Source organism: Natator depressus, chromosome 12, assembly GCF_965152275.1.
Source record: "Natator depressus isolate rNatDep1 chromosome 12, rNatDep2.hap1, whole genome shotgun sequence".
Taxonomy (NCBI): Eukaryota; Metazoa; Chordata; order Testudines; family Cheloniidae; genus Natator; species Natator depressus.
The window spans coordinates 31444580-31466168 of NC_134245.1; the positions used below are offsets into that span (position 1 = coordinate 31444580).

General features: G+C 38.3%; 2 protein-coding genes across 2 annotated transcripts in view; one reads left to right on the top strand and one right to left on the bottom strand.

Annotated features, from left to right (window-relative positions):
• The window catches only part of WWOX (WW domain containing oxidoreductase), a 677011-nt gene extending 663245 nt beyond the window's left edge, over positions 1 to 13766 (top strand). Inside the window, exon 9 of the mRNA XM_074968810.1 lies at positions 12584 to 13766. Coding sequence (XP_074824911.1) covers positions 12584 to 12772 — 189 coding nt within the window. The 3' untranslated portion in view covers positions 12773 to 13766. The remainder of the gene's footprint in view (positions 1 to 12583) is intronic.
• Positions 4191 to 21589, bottom strand: part of MAF (MAF bZIP transcription factor) — a 237248-nt gene continuing 219849 nt past the window's right edge. Inside the window, exon 3 of the mRNA XM_074968813.1 lies at positions 4191 to 13904. The gene's annotated coding sequence lies outside the window, so the exon portion shown is untranslated. The remainder of the gene's footprint in view (positions 13905 to 21589) is intronic.

Genomic DNA, 21589 nt, shown 5'->3' on the forward strand with positions numbered 1-21589 from the left:
TTAAACCCTGGGTTGAGTGCTGTAGCTCTCTTTAGAAATCTCACATGGGTACCTTCTTTGGTTTTGTAAAATTTGCAGTGAAAGTGTTCTTAAAATGAACATGTGCTGGGTCATCATCTGAGACTGCTATAACATGAAATATATGGCAGAATGCAGATAAAACAGAGCAGGAGACATACCATTCTCCCCAAGGAGTTCAGTCAAAAATTCAATTAACACATTTTTTTTTAATGAGTGTCATCAGCATGGAAGCATGTCCTCTGGAGTGGTAGCCAACGCATGAAGGAGCATATGAATCTTTAGCATATCTGGCACGTAAATACCTTGCAATTCCGGCTACAAAAGTGCCATGCGAATGCCTGTTCTCACTTTCTGGTGAGAAGTGGGCAACATTATCTCCCATAAATTTAAACAAACTCGTTTTCTCTTAGCAATTGGCTGAACAAGAAGTAGGACTAAGTGGACTTGTAGGCGCTAAAGTTTTACATTGTTTTGTTTTTGAGTGCAATTATGTAACAAAAAAAATCTACATTTGTAAATTGCACTTTCATGATAAAGAGATTGCACCATGGTACATGTATAAGGTGAATTGAAAAATACTATTTCTTTTATCATTTTTACAGTGCAAATATTTGCACTAAAAAAATATAAGGTGAGCAGTGTACACTTTGTATTCAGTGTTGTAATTTAAAAATGTAGAAAAACATCAAAAAATATTTAATAAATTTCAGTTTGTATTCTATTGCTTAACAGTGTGATTAAAACTGCAATGAATTGCTATTACTTTTTTTTATCACGATTAATTTTTGTGAGTTAATCGCATGAATTAACTGCAATTAATTGGCAGCCCTTATATATATATATATATATATGCATAATCTAGAGACATGAAGTAGAATGTTTCCAGGGTTGCTGTTAAGATCATTGATTTCTGTCTCAAGGGACAGAAGGTTGAGATAGTCTGGCAGAAGATATGAAGATGTGTATTTTGAATAAATCAAAGTAGTACGTGCTACACATATGTGGCAGCATATGCCACAAGGGAAAGGGACCAGTCGGCTGTCTCTTCCCTCCTGTCTTCTGGAAACATTATGATTTCTGGAAAGCCACCTAAAGTCATTTCCCTGGAGATGATAGAACTTGACTTGGTGGTAACTTCGCATCTCTCAGACCACAGGACTGTGAAGGGTCTATGGCAGAATTTTCCCAGACGAGGAAACCCAAGACAGCAGGATCCTTTGATCTTATGATTCTTCCTAACATGCGTTGCTGTCTTCCACTGAATTTGACTATCCTTTTTTGTACTTATAACTTAATTTTACTGGAAATAATCTTAAAGTAACAGTACTAATGAGGTCAGCCTGAAACCTTAGTTTCTTTTTTCCTCTTCCAACATTCAGCGTGTAAGGTCCTTGAGACTTCTTTTGCAGATTTTATATTTTATTTAAATAAAAGCTGTAAGAAGTCCATTTGTCAAATCACCATATGTATCCAGCATTGCTGGGAGAATAACAAAGGCTGTGTAGTACCATTGCGCAGCAGAGCCAAGAAACCATGCAAAGATATTGATAATTGATTCAATTTTATATAGGTTAAAAACTAGCTTTTCCCTCCTAGTGTGAAGGTAATGGGTTTTGTCTGTAGAAAGATAATAATCCTATGAACCACTTCTACGCTCTCTATTAGAGAACAGTACAGCTTGCAGTTGAACATAATGCCCATGTCAACTCAGCTTTTTAAACACTCATCTTAAAAAAAGTCTTTTAAGGACTAGGAAGGTTTTCCTGAGACTTCAAGTTAAGTTGGAGGAAATGAAAAAGTCACAAAGATACTGTCAATTAAAGTGTTTATCCTGATATACCTACCCTGGAAAAAGCATCTTCAAACATGAAAGCTGTTTTCTTTCCATTAAAAAGTTTTCATTACATTTGGTTTCCATAGAGACTAACATAGCAGGGTTTTTTCCCCACAACATTAAGGAATGAACATTTGGTGTGCTTTATTTCCCAACAATGTTCTTCATAAGACTCTTCGTTTATTAAAAAAATAAAATAAAAGAGAACTAAATTGAAACCTTGCAACAATATCTGTATGCGGGAGACGACTTGATTTACAAGCTTAGGTAATTTCATTTTTGTTCACACTCCTCCAATTGAAAGGCTACCACAAACAGTATTACAGCAATGAAGGAAAGAGATGGGGAATTTATCAAGCCATTTATCAAATTATTTTCACAGTCTATCAAAGTTACAAACACACTAAAGAGGAAACACAAAGAGTATGTTCAAACAGGAAAGTGTAGCAGAGCGAGCAGCAAGTCTGCAGGGTACCTTCCTACCACAACCACAGAGCAATGAGACTGCCAACCCTGCAGGCACTTAGGCAAACCCATTTCACCAATTTGAATGGGCTGACGTAACGACTCTCCATAAACTAAATCCTGAGCACTGTAGACATTGGATAATTATTTGATGAAGCAGGTATTTGAGAAAATGAAATATAAAAACCAATTAAGCAAAAGATAGCAGCAAGGAGGGTGAAATTCACCTCTCTACAGAAGGCCTGTGTAATGTCTATAAGTCTCACTTAAACCCTGGAAACAGGGCTTGAGTAGCACTTAAGTGGTGCAGGTCCTCTGCACAAGGGTGAATTGCGTTCAGGGAGAGAAAGAAGGGAGGGTGAGAGAGAAGGGCAATGCACATGCTTCAAAGAAAACAGCTCTAAACTAAGCATCCTCAACAGCAGGTCTCAGTAGATGATGATGTTGACAAAGAAGGAAAAAGGTAAACAAAAAACAACTGAGATTGAAGGAACCAGTCTAGTAAGAAATCTTTAATTTCTAGTCAGCTTTAAAGGGTTTGAGAAGGTTGATTTTTTTTTTAACAAACCAGTTCAAGTACATGCCTTCAGATTATAAAAGTACCTGAAATTGCCTAGAATATCAGCATGCATAGCTTGTTAGTATTTACATATATTTACATAGGAAAACAAGAGAAAGATCTACAGTTATTTACAGTCTACATAGGAGAAGAGAAAGGCAGCATAATTGTATTTCCTAAAATACAGTAGTTGAATAGTCAGCACATGCATATTAAGATATATTTGCATGATAGAACGCAAATGTTTTAAGACATACCTTTTAAACTCTCTATGCTAAGGTATAGCATAATAAAGGTAATTTTTTGTTTTGTTTTGTTTCTATTCTATTTGCATCAAGTGCTTTAAAATGTTCACTAACACAGCGCAGCATTATTTATCCTGGCAATTAAAGCAACAGTACACACAATAATTTCCTACTAACTAGCAACAAGCTGCTGGTGAATGAAATATCTATTGTTTCTCATTATCCATTGACCAACATACAGGGATCTCTCCTTGTAAAGGCAGTGCCTAAGCTATCACCATTAATTATAGAAGTAATATAAATGAGACTCTACAGTATGTACTAAATGAAATATTAACAAGGCCAGTGTCTTTGAGCCTTAAAGATGCACTAACAGGGCTCGCTTTACAGCAGGCTATCTATGAAAATCACACATACATAATACAGGAGTGCTTGGCATATAGCGCTAAGCCTAGACATTAGAGGCCTGTTTACTAGATCTGTATTATTGCACAATACATTCCCTTAATTAGTTTCTGGAAGACAGTTAGTAGTTAATTTCTAATCATGATATGTCCCCATCATAACACCCTGTGGTTTTTTTCAATGCATTTTAGTGCCGAGCTGTATATATGTATATCAACAGATAAAAATCAGTCCTTATCTTTAAAACCTAAACAAACAGCTTTTCACATACTTGTCCTAAAAGGTCATTTGCTCAAAAAGCATATTGCTGTTTGGGTTTTTTTCTCTCACAGCTGAAATCATATTCAGGCTAAAATGATTCTGTACAAAATAAGAGAGGAAGCCAATTGTTGGTTTCTTCTGTACTGAGATGACATTCTTTGCAATAGTGTGCATGAAAAAGGTCTTAATTGTCACTAGTAATAGTATTAAAAGGCTATATAAATATATACAGCATATACAGGATTGTATGAATACATACATTTATATAAAGTGTGTATATATATATATATATATATATATATATATATATATAAAATTAACGTTAGGTACAGCAAAAACTTAGAACAGTTCAAGTCAACATAAATTATTCATTGAAACCATGTGTCAATAAATTCTTCTTCATTTCCAATTAGCTTTCAGCATTCACATATATCTGAGCATCAATGGACCCTGTTCTGAATATTTTAGTGACAGCAGTGTGTCTGATTTTTCTTTGTGGTAAGTTACATGTGTTACTGATAAGAATTCTGACCTGTGTGTCAAATACATGTTTGCCCGTTAATATCTGGGCCTGGTTTGATTGGCTGTATAGTTCAATGTGATTTCCAATATGTTCTTGGGATTCCCTTTTTGATCAATTGAATGTTTTGTGCGATGTACTCCTTGCATGGGGTTATGGTACAGATTCCAAAAGCTCTGGTGATGGGAGCTTACCCAACACAATCTACCCCTGATATTGCTGCCTTTGATGCCCAAGAGTGCCGGCTCCTTGGCACTTTGCCCTGAGTGCCAAGCTTTTGGCCACTTTTGGGAAATGGAACAAGGAATACACTTTTTGGATATGAATGTACCAAGGTCAACCTAAGCTTGTCCATGCCCCAAAATGGAATGAAACAAACAATGCTAGTTCTCCGACAGTAACTCTCAAATCCCAAGAATAGGGAACAATTGAAGTAGTACACTGCTGCTAAGCACTATGATAAGCAATAACAGACAGGGAGGAACAACCATCATGTCCATAGTCATCAGTGGGGTGGAATAATAATTTTAAAAAATCAGGTGAAAACAGTGCCTAGTATTTTGGAGACAAAAATTAAGCAGAGTCGATCATTGTGAAAGGCTGAGCCCTGTTAAAATGCCAAATCAGCAAGTCCTAAAGTACTCTGCTGCTGTTTAAATGCTGGTTGTACAATGTCACATTGTTTCCCTTCAAAAAGTAGTTAAAGATCAAGGAAATAGTTTTCAGAAACAGATCACCCACTTTAGTAAGATATTTAGAAAGAGGAAGAGATACATTTTGGGAAATAGGTAACTTGCTATCAGTATCCCCGTGTGCAAGTTGGCCCCTTGTAATATATGCAAAGGTGATGGAGCAGTGAACCCATCGAACATCCTCCTTTGTGCTGTTTCCTTTGCTGTCATCTACTTTTGGGATGCTCACCTGTGCTTCAGCTGACAAGTTTTTCAGGAGACATGCAAATTTGTATGAGGGAGAGCATTGCTAAGCTTCCTTTTCCATTTGAGTTGGGCAAAAGACCCATCAGGTGTGAGTGAGATCAGAATAGGGCCCAGTGTTGCAAAGGATTTAGGATTTCATACTGCTGAACGGTGGAGTTTCTACAATAAAGAAAAATGTGTACGTTAAACATGTCTTTTATCGGATATTTTGAAAACCTGGTTCTACATCTTTTAAGCACTTTAATAACAGTTTATAATATAGTACTTTACACTTAGTGCTTTTCATCCAAAGATCTCAAAGCACTTTACAGACACGAATTAATCCTCACAACAGCCCTGTGAGGTGGGTAAGTAATATTACCCCCGCCGCATTTTACAGCGGGGGAAACTGAGGTGCACACAGGTTACGTGACTTGCCCAAGTTCACACAATGAGTCAGTGTCAAGGTCAGGAATACAGCCTGGGTTTCCCGGCTTTCAATCCAGTGCTGTATTTTGCTATGGAAAAAGGGTAGGCAATCTTTGTTTGACCCAGGATGTTGGAAGTATGTAGTTTTTAAAAACAATTCATTGACATTATTAATATCATCTTGACTGTTGCATAACACAAACACCAAAGTGCCATTATCAAAATACATTTATTGCAATGGAAACATTTTCTTTTGCAAAGTTAAAACCTAGAGTGTAGTTTAAATATAACTGAATATACTGAATACCATTGAAATAATCACTCAGTCTTAATGCCTCAGCAGTAGAAAACAAATCCTCTTTTGTGAACTGTTGCAGTTTTCCTACTCAGGGAATATAAAGTATTTATCTGCTATAATATATGTAAAGTGTGAAGAGGTCTTAGCGACTGTGTGTAAAGTTACTCCTTGAAACCAACTAGGAAATATTTTGCAAGTACAGAAGCCTTTATATTTTGAGCCTTTGTTGTAAAATATTTTGGGGAATTAATTGAAAAGGAATGGATCAGAGTAAATAAGCAAATCTTCTAGATTTTAGTTTAAGTATTGTACTGTCTTTTAAGAGACTACACTGGTTGATACAGAGGGTTTCTGAGGAAAAAGAGATTGCAGCGATTTCTCTGATTTTGATGTTGTTCAATAAGACCTTTGAAAAGGTGGTAATTACAGAGCCAGTTCGGGTCAGGTTTTCTTGCTGGCTGTTGGGTATAGGTCGCACCTTGAGTGAAGTGATTCTTATTTGTCATTCAATCAGACCTGGCAGTTCAGAAGTGGCATTTTTTGATTACAGATATGGTTTCAATTTACCATATTCACCCAAGTCTCTACTTCACATTTCTCTATTGAAGAAACAACCCAGGAGTTCTGTTTGCTTATTTTACATTAATACATATATTCTCAGGCCAACAGTGTCATTTGAGGAGTGCTGTGGGTTGGAGTACTGTAAACAGAGGTAAGCAGTTCTGATATAATGATGCCATGTATGAGATTAAAACTGTACACTGCATTGTACAAGAGAGAACCATCTGAACACCACACCCACTACCCTTTGGCAGCAACAACATGTATTTCAAAGAGAAATGTATTACTTTTAATAGTATTCTTAAAAGTTTATTTTGATTGGATTTGATTTTTACCCCAGGAGGCTAATTAATCTTGTCATCTAATAAGGAGTCCTTAGTAACAAAATGTGAAATATAGCAAATAAGATCCTAGGCTGAGTTCTCTCATTTCCCACTGGCTTCCACAGCAGCTTATGCTACTCAGAAACTCTCAAGATTGGCCTCTAAAAGTGCTTCAGGACACTGGGAAATCCTGAAGGCCGAATGAATTACCGATGGGGAGTAATGATTTATAATTGCTGATGTTTATAGAGACATCTGCTGCTATGTCCATTGGTTGTTTTAGGCTATGCCCACATAGACATGTGAATCATACAAAATGAATACCAATTCATACTTACTATTTTAAACATTTTTAATGTGGTAACTAGAGAAGGGAATGGATGTATATTGAGAGGAACATGAACTAAAATCCAAGTTCTGGACATCCTTCACTTTGGGGTTACTAGAAATTCAAATCTAGATTCAAATTTTGTGACTTGAGCCCAATTTTATTATAGAACAGGAGCCAAAGCCTCTTCTTTCAAGTTGCAATCTCAAACATTACATTCCCAACCATCTGCAGCATGCTTTTGTGCAGGCAGGCAGTCTGGGTTGGCATGTATGTTTCCAGGAGTACATCATGTAGTTGGACCTAGTTTGCATGTGCAGAACCAGGGTTGTAAAGAAATGATTGGCTACATTCTCAGCTACTGATTTACCCGAGCTGAAGAAATGGCTGTATGTGTATAAAATTGTAAGAGCAGTTTTAGAGTCCGCTTTAGAAAATGTGAAGTTGATCAGTCGGGAGACGATCTCCCTGCATGTTGTTTTCCAACTAGGACTTATACAATAGACCTTTCCTATGGAATCAGTAATTACCCAGTGCAGAGATACCAACAGATAAACTACAAAACATTGGGTTTCCACCATCTACCCAAGTGGCTTTAAGATCCATCTTAAGTGTGTTATTCAGAGGCATGGAAAGGGCATGAAAAGTGCCATTTATTCCATGATGTGGAATATGTGCCTCATCTCTCCACTGATGTATAATAAATTATTCCAATCTAGGTGGCATGTTCACAATGCAGCTGTATTAATCTGCTGTTTTTTGCATCTCAAAAGTGTTTGCTTTGCCTAATAGACCTGAGATGAATAACAAGGAAAGCTTGAATAGTTTTAAGGAAGCACTTGCCTTTTCATTTTACCAGAGCTGCTTGCTTTGAATTTGGATCTTGTCACAAATATTTTCCTCTCTTATAATTTTGAATTCACATGTTTCCAGTGACCACCTTTCAAAATGCACTACATCAAACTTGCCGTTAGGATATTTGCTTACAAACCCTTACTCTTAATTGTTCATTACATAAAATAAATCAAATCTTTTTCAATCTCCCTTGCTTCGCAATGCTCAGTTCTATTGGTATGCCATTAATACCGTTTAGAATGGTGCCTGTTCATTTGTGGTTGATGAATATACAGGTACATTATGACTTTTGTTTCTTTTATTTATATGCTTCATTTTTAAACCTGCTTCAGAACAGGACTCTGATTTTAGAAAATAAACATGCACTTGAAAATAGACAAATCTGAAAACTAAACATTAACTGTATACTATGTTTTCTTATCAGGAACATAAATAGTAAGTTAGAATACTAATGGGTGCATTACATATATTAGTGAGGTTTTTTACCATATACTGTCTATCAAGAACTCCTTTTATTTTACCATTAAGATACTCGATTTTCATTTGTATTCAGTGCCATCAGCTACAAATTGATAGCTAGCAGTTAGCAAATAAATGCCTACAAACTCGTAGCTACTTAACATTTTTATCCCAACAAAGGATTTTGGAAGGATGGATAATTTAGATATTCGAGGCTCAAGTATAAACAAACAGAAACTGCTTTCTAAATCCCACCCTGCTGTAGTTTAAGATTGTACTGCAAATCTGACAAATGATTTGTGAAAGAGAATGATGAACCCTTATTACCAAGACACTCTTTAACTTAAGCCAAAACAAGATTCCTGGGTAATTTTATATACACTATAAAGATTGATGGCATGGGACTAGCCTGGCAGCTTTCAAATGTTTGACTGGATCGGAAATGGCATTCAGGCATGATTAAAGATTCAGCTGGGCTCCTCAGAAATTCTTTATCCTGTGTATTCATCATTCTAACTCACTACTTTTGTTACAGGTTAAAGATGGTTGACCCCCCCAGCTTTGGTGATTAGCACCACATACAACTGACAGTCTTCTGATAAAAAAAAAAAAAAAAAGTATTTTGGTTGCCCAGACCTTCTATCATTGTTTATAAGTTTTCTTTTTAAATCACAATAGATCATGGACGTTTGTGACAACTGACAAGCTCACTGTTTAAGACTTTTTTTAATGGAGTTGTTAACATTAATTCTTTTATATGGTACTTTAATCTGTTTCAAATTATGTACTGACATGGCACAAACCGCTTTGGCATTGAAAGTCATTCATCGGTGATTAAAGTGCTCTTTTTAGCAGTTTAAGAATGTTTCATCTTGTATCAGCAGTATGGAATTGTTTACTAATTAGATTCCCTGACATCCTGTTTTGTCTTATGCTGATGATATGTGAACCAGAAAGCTGATGAGCAAAAAATTAAAACTTGTTATTAAACTGTCATATAATGGCTTACCATATAAAGGTATCACTCAGATGACAGTGTTGATGAAGGATAAACAATGTTTGCTGAGAAAAAAGTGTTCTCCCAATCCGTTTAAGTATGTGTGGTTGTGTTGGCATTTTGAGGGCTCTGCATTATAAACCCTTCCTAAAGCACTTTGGGTTCCAGTTGGATTTAAAGGGATACTTTGTCCCCTCCAAGCCTTCTCACTGAGTAGGGCAGCATGGTCTAATGGCCTGAGCACAAGACAAAGAGCCAGGAACTCATTAGTTCTAATCACCTTTTTGACACTGGCTCCTTCTGTAGCTTTGGGCTAGGCCTCTGTGAGTATGTCCACACTGCAATTAAACGCCCATGGCTGGCCCATGTTGTGTGACACGGGCTATGGCTCTGTTTAACTGCGATATAGATGTTTGGCCTCCTGCCTCCCCACGGGTCCCAGAGCCCAGGCTCCAGCCCGAGCCCAAACATCTACACCACAATTAAACAGCCCCATAGCCCAAGCCAGCTGACATGAGCCGCCACGGGTGTTTAAATGTAAACCTGGGGTGTGTGTCTGTTTCCCCACCTGTTGAAATGTGGTCACTAATACTGATGTGCCTGTAGGGATGTTCTGAGCTTTAATTACTTAGTGTTAGTGCGTTGCTCTGAAGATGTCAATGCTAAATATTATTAGTTTCACCCACCACATTGTTTGCTTCTGTGGGATAAATATGATTTAACTTCCCTTCTTAAGGACAAAAAAAAAGTATTGTTCTCTTGACGATAAAGCTGCTGTGCTCGTTTCTCCAGAATAGCCCACATAATGAGCACAACATTCGGAAGCAGGTGAAGTAGCACTTGACATAGTAAGAAATAATGGAAGCTTTAAATGGTAAAATATTGCAGTCTTCCAGCTTCACATCCTTTATCTTCACTTTAAATAAAGATGTCCGTGCACCAGCACTCATGTTGTGTTCACTTGGAGCTTAGCTTTGTCAGGTTTACAGGACCAGACCCTGAATTGGTATCTACCAGTTACATTATGGGATTTTGGCCCCTATTAACTACTGAAGATATTGTTAAACAGTGAGTTTGGTTCATCAGAAGTTAAAAAATCAGAAACTACAGTAAAACTTCCATTTTATGAATGAGCTCACTTCTGACTAAATCTAGCCTGAGCTAGCTAGAAAGCTGCTTTTCAGCCACAGTATAGCAATTAGTCTTTGGCGTTAAACATACATTTTATTTTACTTTTATGAAAAAATCCTGTGGGATTGAATACAAAAACAATAACTTTCTATGGGTGTTTTGAACCACTCCATGAAATTGGATAGAATACCTAGGCTGTGCAACTCTACAGAGAGCCTATAATTATCTATAAATTATATTACTTCTATTGTAATTGCTATAGAACCATATTACATTGTGGTAGCTGTTATTGCTACTAGATTCTACCAAACACATTTATAAAGGCATTGTTTCCTCAAATAAATGATTTGGTTTAATAAAATCATTTTAATATTTATCAATTTAACCTGAAAAGGCTCTTTTGTCCAGAAATAATCTTATTTTTCCTCATTGCACCAGCCAATATTGGTGGTGTCCCAACAGACCATTTCTGAGTCGTCATTCTCAGCTTATTCCCATCTTGAGAGAAGAATATGGACCCTACAAAAATGTAATATGCCTTTCTTTGCCATGCTACATAATTTGAGAGCAAAGGAGAAACCCAACTTGAGGAGAATTCAGACTCAAAGCTGCCACTGGTTTGGTTGCCACTCCATCACTGGCTGATCCATTAGCAGCATTGTGAGATGCCATGGTTATAACCATTGGAACTGAGAGAAGAAAATAATTTGGAGGAAAAGAGAGTGAAGCCCATTCTTGCCCCCTATCAAATCTCATTTCAGTAACATCTATTTTCTCTTTAGTTACCTTTTCTATCATACTCGATAGCCTCTCTATTCTGATTCTTAATTCGTTGCCACATATGGCACAGGACTATGATGTACATTAATAATCATCAGATCCTGGATAAACTGTATTGGTTTTAAATTAGAGCTGCGCACAAGGTGTTTCGCAATGAGCTCCATCCTATTATTCCTAATTATAGCTGGCAAAGCAAAGTGGCTTCTTGCCCTCTTTACAGCTTTCTGACACAGCTTTGCCAATCCTGATGATGCAATATCCCACCACAGGCACGCACGCACTCTCTAAAAAGTTATGGCCTCAACTGTTAATCCCTCCGCTTTCCATCAGAAAAATTCAAAGCGATCAGTTTTCCTCATTGGAGCTTGGATTTTTGAATAATAATAAAAAAAGCTGCCTCCACAGCTCTAATCTATTTGTTATATATTTCTTAGTGATTTATAAGACGCTAGAAGTAGGTCTGAGAAGGATGGCAAAACCGCTGGATAGCACTGAATCTCTGCAAATTAAGAACTACACTCTCTGTGCGCAGTAGATAAACATTCTCACACAGCAGTGGTGACAGCTGCCACAGTAAAATTGTTGACCAAAGATATATGGACAGTTTGGGCACAGATCCCATTAGCACTTTACATGATAGGCCTTAATTGGAATGTCCGGGTTAATATTGTACAAGAGATTTTAAAGATATAAAATACGTCAGTCTGGATTGCTTATCAAAACTAGGAAGTGGTGGATATTAAGTAGTTTGGTAAGTAGGGTTTTTTTTGTTCCAAAGGAAAATCAGGAAGGTTTTACATGGTGTGTGTGTTGCTTTTAAATTTTTGTGTTTGTTTCACATAATCCCAGCTGGCCAGATCCTGAAGTTCTACTCAGGCAAGATTCTCACTGAAGTTACAGAACGTTTTGTCTGAGTAAAGATGGCATAGACCTTGGACCCCTGTATTTTGAGTTTGCTTTAAGAGGTGCAAAAAAAGAAACAAGGTCACCAACGTGTATTCAAATTGGCTTCCAGATAGTAATGTAGTGTCTTTAACACTGCCATCCAATACCCTTAACACTGTCATGCTGTGAGTTACCTGTCAGTTGCAATGCTTTTTATGGGTATTTTAATAAGACACATGGCTTCATAGGACCACAGTCAAAATTAGAACTATAATATGTTTTTTTGTTTGTTTCTTTTTTTCAATTCTAGCAACAAGGAGCTGCCACAACTGTCTACTGTGCCACCGCTCCAGAGCTGGAGGGCCTGGGAGGAATGTACTTCAACAACTGCTGTCGCTGTTTGCCATCACAAGAGGCCCAGAATGAAGTGATGGCTGCAGCCTTGTGGGAGCTAAGCGAGAGACTGATCCAAGAACGAATTGGCAGGCAGTCCAAATAACAGGGAGCTTCTGTAAGGATCAAAACACACAGAGTATGTGCACACTAGAAAACTGCCAACTCTGGAGCCTTTCCAATCTTATCATCTCGAGGGTTTCCATATACCTCAGATACAGATTAGCTTGTGTTAAATGAAGTAATATCAATCAGAACATAGTGAAAAATGCTAAGTACTAATGGGAAGTGGGGAATACTGTGGGTTAAAGGGACAGTATCGCTTTCTGGGGTTTAGTTAGTCTTGGTTCTCTTTCTTTTGGTTATAGCCCGTTCAAAGCGTAATTCAAGGAGGCATCTTTTGAGTTATTTTAGAAGAGCAATGCAGAGTATATTTTTTGATGCTTTGATTAATGGCTACATGAATAGCCCCAAAATAACATGGGATTTCCTCTATATTGTGGTAATTATTTGCTGTTAGGCCTTATGCACTGATCAGGAGATGATAGCGCTGTTTATTTTTTTCCCTACTAAGTTTTTATTGGGTGTGGCAAATAAAAAACAAAATTAATAGTAATAAAGAAAGCAAGCTTCCCTGCCTGTGGCTGCTGGCTGCAAATATAACTGTGCTGTCTAGAAAAGGAAGGTGCAAAAAGACATTTGAACAGAAATGGTAAAGTCAGATTTACTACACTGCTAATTATTAAATATGCAGGTTTTCCTTAAAAGATTATAATAAAAGGTATGTTGCAAACCATTCCCTAAATATTGTTGCTTTAGGAAAAGATGATGTTGTCTCCTTAAGAACACACAGGGTGTAATCAGGGGTTTAAAAGTTATTCCTTCCATTTCTTGGTTCACAGTTTTAAAGAGTTTGTTTTGTTGTCTTTCAAGGTTCACAGTTCTCCTGATACTGCATCCTGTTCAAAAGTTTTTTTTCTTTCAATTTAAATTTAGTAAAAGAACATGCTTGAATATTGTCACCTGAAGAGAAAGTTTGTCTTGTTTCTGCAAATGTTTTAGTTCCATTTTTTTAGAAAAGAAAACTTGAGGAAAAATAAAGAGCTTCTTGTCGATGCCATGAAAAACGCTGTTTTTTTTCTTGTTTCTTTCTGAGTTCATATTTTGTTTTTTGTGCTTTGTAGCTGTCTTCATGCCAAAAAGTTGTCTTAAGCCATCAGCATTCCAGCATCATTTTTCTATAAACAAAACAGAAATAAAGATTGTAAATAGAACCTTAGTTCACTCCATTATTACTCATGTTATTGATAATTGTTCTCTCTTCTATGAGTTTCCTCCTCTAGATTCATGAAGTGGCTTAGGTTTCATTAGCTGGTGGATGGGTGTCAAAACCTAACAGCACACTAAATAAATAGCCTAGTCCCTTTCCATCATAATAAATGCCCATTTTAATAATAATAACAATAATAATAATACACTTTGTTTTGAGTGCTTTTATTTTCAGCTTGTGTGTAATCCAGTCCAGAATATAGAAGACTAAAATGTTGCAGCACTGCACAAGGGCTAGAGAGGGCATTAGAGGTGCCCCCCCTTTTTGTGCCCACATGCGGGCACTGATTACATTCCCTGAGAACAAGCCTAGCACCAGCTGTAGACATGGGGAACTGAAGATGGGGGTATTGCCCGCCTTCTACACCAACTAGAAGAGCAGGCCCTATATGGGGGAACCAGATGGTACACCTTTTCAAAGGGTGTGGCAGCAACCACACTCTCCCAGTGGTATTTTGCCCAGCTCAGGTTCATCCCCAGACCAGTTCTCCAGCCCCCATATCATTCCCTTCCTTCATTTCCTAGACTGGTCCCAGAAGAACTGATGGTTCTCTTGCCTGACACTTGGTTGTTTCTCTACCTATGTCATGACCATTCCAAAGGGGCCATGCAGAGTATAGGAACTCCATATTGAGCTCATGCAGTATTTATAAACCCTGCATAATCCACAAAGTACATGGAAACGGCTTTCAGTAAGTAAATAATTCTGCCCCTTCCCCACAAACTATTTGAAGGTATCAGTCCTCATCAAGGCCCGTAAGTTTGGTGTTTCTAGGGCAAGTCATTCTGGAGTTATGTGGGCCAGAACAAACGTGAACAAAATAGTCTAGACATGAGATCACCTCATTTTTTTTATGCTTCATATTTCCCAAATGCCTTGTCCAGTTTGTATCAAATTTTCCACATAAATTAAACCCTGACATTAAATCATGCCTGAAAATTTTCAGGGAGCTGGGTTTAGATTGGGAAAAATTGAGTTCGGGGGTGGGTCAAAACCATTATTAAAATGGACAGCTACTTATCAGGGGAAGAGAAAGTAAGTAGCTTCCACCACATGCTATCCTAACAATTGCATTGGCTTTCTAGTTCTTGGCAAAAAGGAGCAATCCAATAGAATACTAACAGATCTAAGACAACAGAGAAACACTGTGTCATAGGATGACATTTTTGGGTAAGTTATGAGGTGTAATTAAACATTATTGATATTCTTCCTGAGGCCTTGGGCCTTACACTCCCACTTAGGCAGACATTAATAACTAATAATGCACACCTTGTCGTTCTTCACTGCTGAAATATTGTATGCTTTTATGAGAATTTGGTACTCAGAAAGATTGCCTTCCTTCAAAGGATATCTGTTTTACCTCTAGGTAGTGGTCCACATTGGAGAGAAAAGCCTGTTTTAATCTCACAGATAGCTATATCCGTCATCAGTATGAAGGCACTGCCATGCATTTACTCTGCTGAACAGGTTCATCTGACACCTATGCCTATGGTTAACAAATGCTTAGTGACACTAATATGTTACTGTATCCAGAATTTGGATGTCAACATTTTTTCCTAGTCAAAGATTGAAGTTTTTTCCTCTCTGTTTTCTGAGCAAAGCAAGCCTGTGTAAAAATAAACTTCCTTTTTGTTTTTCCTCAAGCAAAGGGCATTCTGTTGGCCCCAAGTGGCAGAGCATCAGCACAGGGCACTGGACTTGATGACCTCTCAAGGTCCCTTCCAACCCTGCACACTTAGAAACAGGCTGGCTAGCACCACATAAAGATGATGCAAGGGGGATTCAAAAGGAGCAAACATTTTAAAAACATGATCTGCATGTTGATGAATGATTCATGGCATAGATAATTCTAAGCCATTGACTTTGAAAATTGTACTGTATTCTGGTATAAATTTTGGTGCAGTTGCAGTCAGCTTTATTTATTGACCAGGTTATATTTTTTTCCAGATGATTTACTGAAATTGATGTATACTTAACTAATTGTAATGAACACTGGAATCAATCTGTTAGGGAGTAATATTTGCAGACAAGTGCTCTTAGGTCGAATACAAAAGCAAACTCTATAGACCTTAACTCGTATTATGCCAGCAAAACAAAAAAGGACTGAATAAAGAAAAATAGATGGTGTTACTTATACTTTTGGAAAACAGCCAGCATGCTTTTTGTAAATACCTGGTAGTGTTAATAGTCACTTTCCATTTACCTCCATAAAAACACATATAAAAGGGGATAAAGAATGTTTCTGAGATGTATTCATAAATATGTACCAATTAATTTGCTATTATTTTCTGATGTGCGGGCAACCAAGAGGCTATAAACCGGAACACTTTCTACCGCCATGGTGAAGAACTGTTCACATGCGGTTCTATCTTTTTCCTATTCTTTCATTCTGAGGTCAACGTTTCCCTTTTCAATCACATGACATGTTGGGGAAGAATCAATATAGCGTTTGTAGGAAATCAGGCCTCACCACTCTATTAGGGGTTCAACAAGTATGTGGACAAGGGTGATCCAGTGGATATAGTGTGCTTGGACTTTCAGAAAGCCTTTGCCAAGGTGCTATATCAAAGGCTCTTTAAGCAGTTCTGGGATCATAGAATATCAGGATTAGAAGGGACCTCAGGAGGTCATCTAATCCAACCCCAATTTTTGCCCCAGGTCCCGAAATGGTCCCGTCAAGGATTGAACTCACAACCTTGGGTTTAGCAGGCCAATGCTCAAACCACTGAGCTATCCCTCCCCCTGAAGATCTTCTCATGGCTGATTAAAGGATAGGAAACAAAGGGTAGAAATAAATAATCAGTTTTCACAGTGGAGAGAGGTAAATAGCAGAGTTCTCCCAAGGATCTGTACTGGGACCACTGCTATTCTGCATATTCAGAAATGATCTGGAAAAGGTGGTAAAGGTGCAGACAATATAAAATTACTCAAGATAGTTAAATCCAAAACTGACTGTGATGATCTCACAAAACTGAGTCTCTAATCTGGAGTTTTGTTGCCCAAAGTCAATGCTGATAAGTGCAAAGTAATGCGCATTGGAAAACATAATCCCAACTATACAAACAAAATGGTGGGGACTAAGTTAGCTGCTGCCATTCAAGAAACAGATCTTCATGTCATCTTGGATAGTTCTCTGCATTTTTTGCCTGCCGCTACACACCGAGGAGATGTTTTCAAAGAGACTACTAGGAACCATTAGGAAATGGATTGATAAGAAGACAATAAATATCAAAATGCCACTATATAAATCCATGGTGTGTCCACATCTGGTATACTGTGTGCAGTTTTGGTCACCCCATCTCAAAAATATTTTAGATCTCGAAAAAGTTATAGAGAAGGGCAACAAAAATGATTAGGGGTATGGAACAGCTTCTTTATGAGGAGAGATTAAAAAGATTGTGACTGTTCATCTTAGAAAAGAGATGACTATGTGGTGATATGATAGAAGTCTATAAAATAATGACTGGTGTGGAGAAAGTGAATAAGGAAGTGTTAATTAGCCCTTTATATATAACACATGAGTTGGGGGGGGTCACCCTATGAAATTAATAGGCAGCAGGTGTAAGACAAAAAAAGAGGAAGTACTTCTTCCCACAATGCACAGTCAACTAGTGGAACTCATTGTCAGGGGACATCATGAGGCCAAGACTATAACTGGATTCATAAAAGAATTAGATAAGTTCATGAAGGATATGTCTACCAATGGCTATTAGCCAGGGTGGTCAGGGATGCAACCCCATGCTCTGCGTGTCCCTAACCCTCTGAATGCCAGAAGTGGGGACTGGATGACAGGATGTCCCACTTGATGCTTGCCCTGTTTTGTTCATGCCCCATGAAACATTTGGCACAAGCCACTATTGGAAGCAGGATACTGGGCTAGATGGACCATTGGTCTGACTCAGTATGGCAGTTCTTAGGTTCTTACCCATCCCTGATAAAAGTGATTGGCAAAATGGCTAAGAATGCAAAATATGTTCTTATGTGAACATAACTCACCCGCCGATAGATGATTGCAGTTGCTGTGATCATCTTCAGGCAGGTGAGTAAGCAACATCCTCTGACACCAGAGAACTGACTGGCTGGAAGCGTGCATCGGAGATCAGGCAAAATCTTGGCCACATTGAAGTTAATCACCACACTCATTGCCATCAATGGAGCCAGGATTTCATCCATGTCCAGTGGGATGAAAGAATTACTACTGTGGTACACCTGAAACCTACCTGCAACTCAAAGCGTGTAAGTACCAGGAACCAACATATAAGTGGTTCTCCAGTGTCAACAATGTCTTAGTTTGCTTAGCTTTTTTTTTTTATGGGACAGAAGACACATTTAATCTCTCCTGAGGCCAGGTAAGCGATTGTATTAGAGAATATCCTTCCAGCAACACTACAATAATTTGACAAGTCAAGGTTGAATAACTCTTTGTCAGGGGGTTAAGCTCATGACCTTTCAAGCCAAGCACACTTATACTAACTAGTTTACCATCGGAATGATCAATATCCTGTAAGTGAGAAAGTCTAGACTGATCTTCTTTTGTCCTTTGGTATCACTTGTGGCTTTAGCACTGATAATTATATCTGGCTGGGAAAAAATTGCTTGTACATTTCATCCTCTGTATTTGTCTTGTCAACAGTCTATAGGATTACATTGTCATAATTTCAACGGCAGCCTATCAGCATTTCACAGTGTGCACAGATCTTCCACACCATCTTGAATTTACACTACAATCATTATTTCTCCATATGTATGTTTTTTAAACCAAAAAATGGACCATAAATAATAATCTTTGCCAGGATTCATGGCACAACTCTCTGCAGTTTCTAATCAAGCACTGTTAAAAAACCTGACCTTTTTCATTCCAGGTCTGTTGTATGTAATTTATTTCAATTTAAGTATGTTTCTGGCTTGGTATGTATTTTTTTTAGTCAGGGTTCCCAAGCTACAGTGAAAGCTGAGGACATGATGCCTTATTAGAACACCTCTTTTGGAGTAATGGAGTTCTGAGATTGTAAAACAGATTAGGAATGCTACAGTAGTACTTGTTAATAATAAATACCAGTAGCTACATTTTTGTAGTGGTTTCCATCCCAAAGTGTTTTATGAATAGGATTGACTTCATCCGCTTCTGAAGTTCAGCCACCTTTGGGATGGGATGTGGCAGCTGTTTGACAGCACTACACAACAGGCTAGGAGGAGAAATGAAAAGTAGTGGTCTTTAGATCTATGCCAAATGAACATTCAAATGGGCCTCACACTGCATGTAGCTACCCATCGTTGTGAGCAGAACATCATCCCTACACCTATAGTCCTATCCAAGTCTAGAATTAGAATTGCAGCAGAATTAAATTCTCTACCTGGTTCTGGTGTCTCTATCTATGGTTCACTTGACAAATGGTTTATGGCTCTTCCTCTTTACTTGGCTTGGCCACCTCAATAGCCTTTGCACATTTTATGTGTCTCATTGGCTTGACTACAAAGCCAGATCAAGTCCCAAGGTACCAAAAGCCAGTATGTTACCCAGTAAAAATGGAGGGAGACAGCTGAAGTATGCAGCATATTGCAGAGTTGAATCCCAGTGGCAGTGGGCATCCTATGACTTATCGGTTAGTGAGCTTTTCATCTAAGCTTGGGACCCACTGCACCATCATCTCACTGCCTGCCTTTGGCACTGTCCACTCACTGTTGTGAGAATCTTGATATACAATTTTAAATTCTCAAATATTTCTATTGCATTGCCCTGGCCTCATTGCCAAATAACTGTTCAAACAGCTGTCCTAACTGGACTTTAATCCTTGTCCCATCCACTCCATGCGCGCACACACACACGTACTCACCACCTCTCTTCCGACTTTATCAGCTAAAAAATGAATTGTCTCCATCCTTTTGCCTCCTGGCCTGCAGACCTTTGCTAACAGACTATGGGAGGGCAAAGTCACAGGCAGGGGAGGTTGGTGTCCAGCGTGAACAAAGCTGGATGAGCCCCCTCAATGTATTTCTTTGCATAAGGCCCAACAAAACCTAGGCCTGTCCCTGTGGGCAAAGGAATACCATGTTGAACAGCACTGAGCCTGAATGGAAGTGCTAAGAGCATTAGAATATGCTGACTCAGTCACAGCTGGGGTGCACATGCATTACTTCAGATAGCCTCATATAGGGCAGCGTTTAAGGCAAGGACTTGGGATGCCTGGATTATATGGTGATGGGTATATTCAAAATACAACAGACAGATCCATAGATGCCTGCTGAAATCCTTCACTACAGATTGTTGCATCAATAGGAAAATATAGGCATCTTTTTGGGAGAGAGAGTGTGTATTCCCAGGTACAGCACCTCCCTGTTTTTAACAATGCTAACCACATGATTTAGTGGATGACTTTTCTTGGGTTTCTCTTTTTTCCAGGTTGTAGCATCAAAAATAAGGTTTGCTGCTTTTACGGAGTACTTTCCAACTGGTGTTTCATGAATTAGCCCCATGCTTTAAAAGAGAAGATTGCTCTGGCAGAGAGAGCAGAATAGTTGTAAAAGTGTCAAGGTGTTATGAATGTCCTGATGACAGAGCCCAGTTGTTATCTGCTGGGTAGTGAGGGAGGATAGCTAATGATGTGCAGCATGTAAACCGTTTGTTGCTCTAATCCATCTGTGGGGAGGGGAGTGAAAAAGAGGGGAGAAATCCTGGGAAAATTACTTGGACAGCTGGAGATAAAGTGTGTACTGATGGAGTCATCCAGAGGTAGCTGTCAACATGAGCAGTGTTTACATATAATACAAGGCACCTCGCAAGTTTTTTTTCTGTTCTGTGCAAAGAACTTGATTAAAACACGGTATCCTCTTACCAACTGGTCTCCATTTTTAAGTGGGGAATGTGATTTTAATCAATGCGTGGTTGGGTGGCTTTGGTACGCTCTTAAAAGAACAAAGATCAGGCTAAATCTAGTTAAAACAAGATGTACAGATCCCTTTGGCGACTCTGAGTGAAATGGGAGGCAGTCATTTTATTAATTCTGCTGTGTTTTATAGACCTTTTATATGGAACACTGCCCATACAACTTCACTACCTAATTAAAAAGGGCTCATCAATTTGCTGGACAATTGCTTATTAAAATAATAATTTTAAAAATCTCTGAAAATCAGCCACTCGAAAGGAGTAAACACAAAAGTCTGACAATATGAGTTGGTAATCTTATAAAAGAGCTATAGAAATTATACACATCTGCAATTGCCTTGGAGATAAAGTTAGCACTTTTTGATTGCTTTTGTGCTGTTGGTGTTAGGTTCGAAGTCTTATGCATCTTATAAGCAGTTACCTTATGCTTAGGAGGCTGTGAACATGGCCTGAATTAGGTGCTTTGTTCAGTACATCCAATTCTCACACCCAGCCCTTATCCCCAACCCTCCCCACCATTCCTATGCCCTTCTCTAGCTTAATCCCCCTTTACAGAATCTGGCTTGCTTAGGCCAGCTATATACCTACTTCAGTGCAGGGGGATGGACTAGGTGACTTCTTGAATCCCTTTCCTGAAACTTTCAATCTATAGACAAGACAGACAAAAAGTGGTAGTTAAGAAGTATTATCATCCCTATTTTATCTAGGCG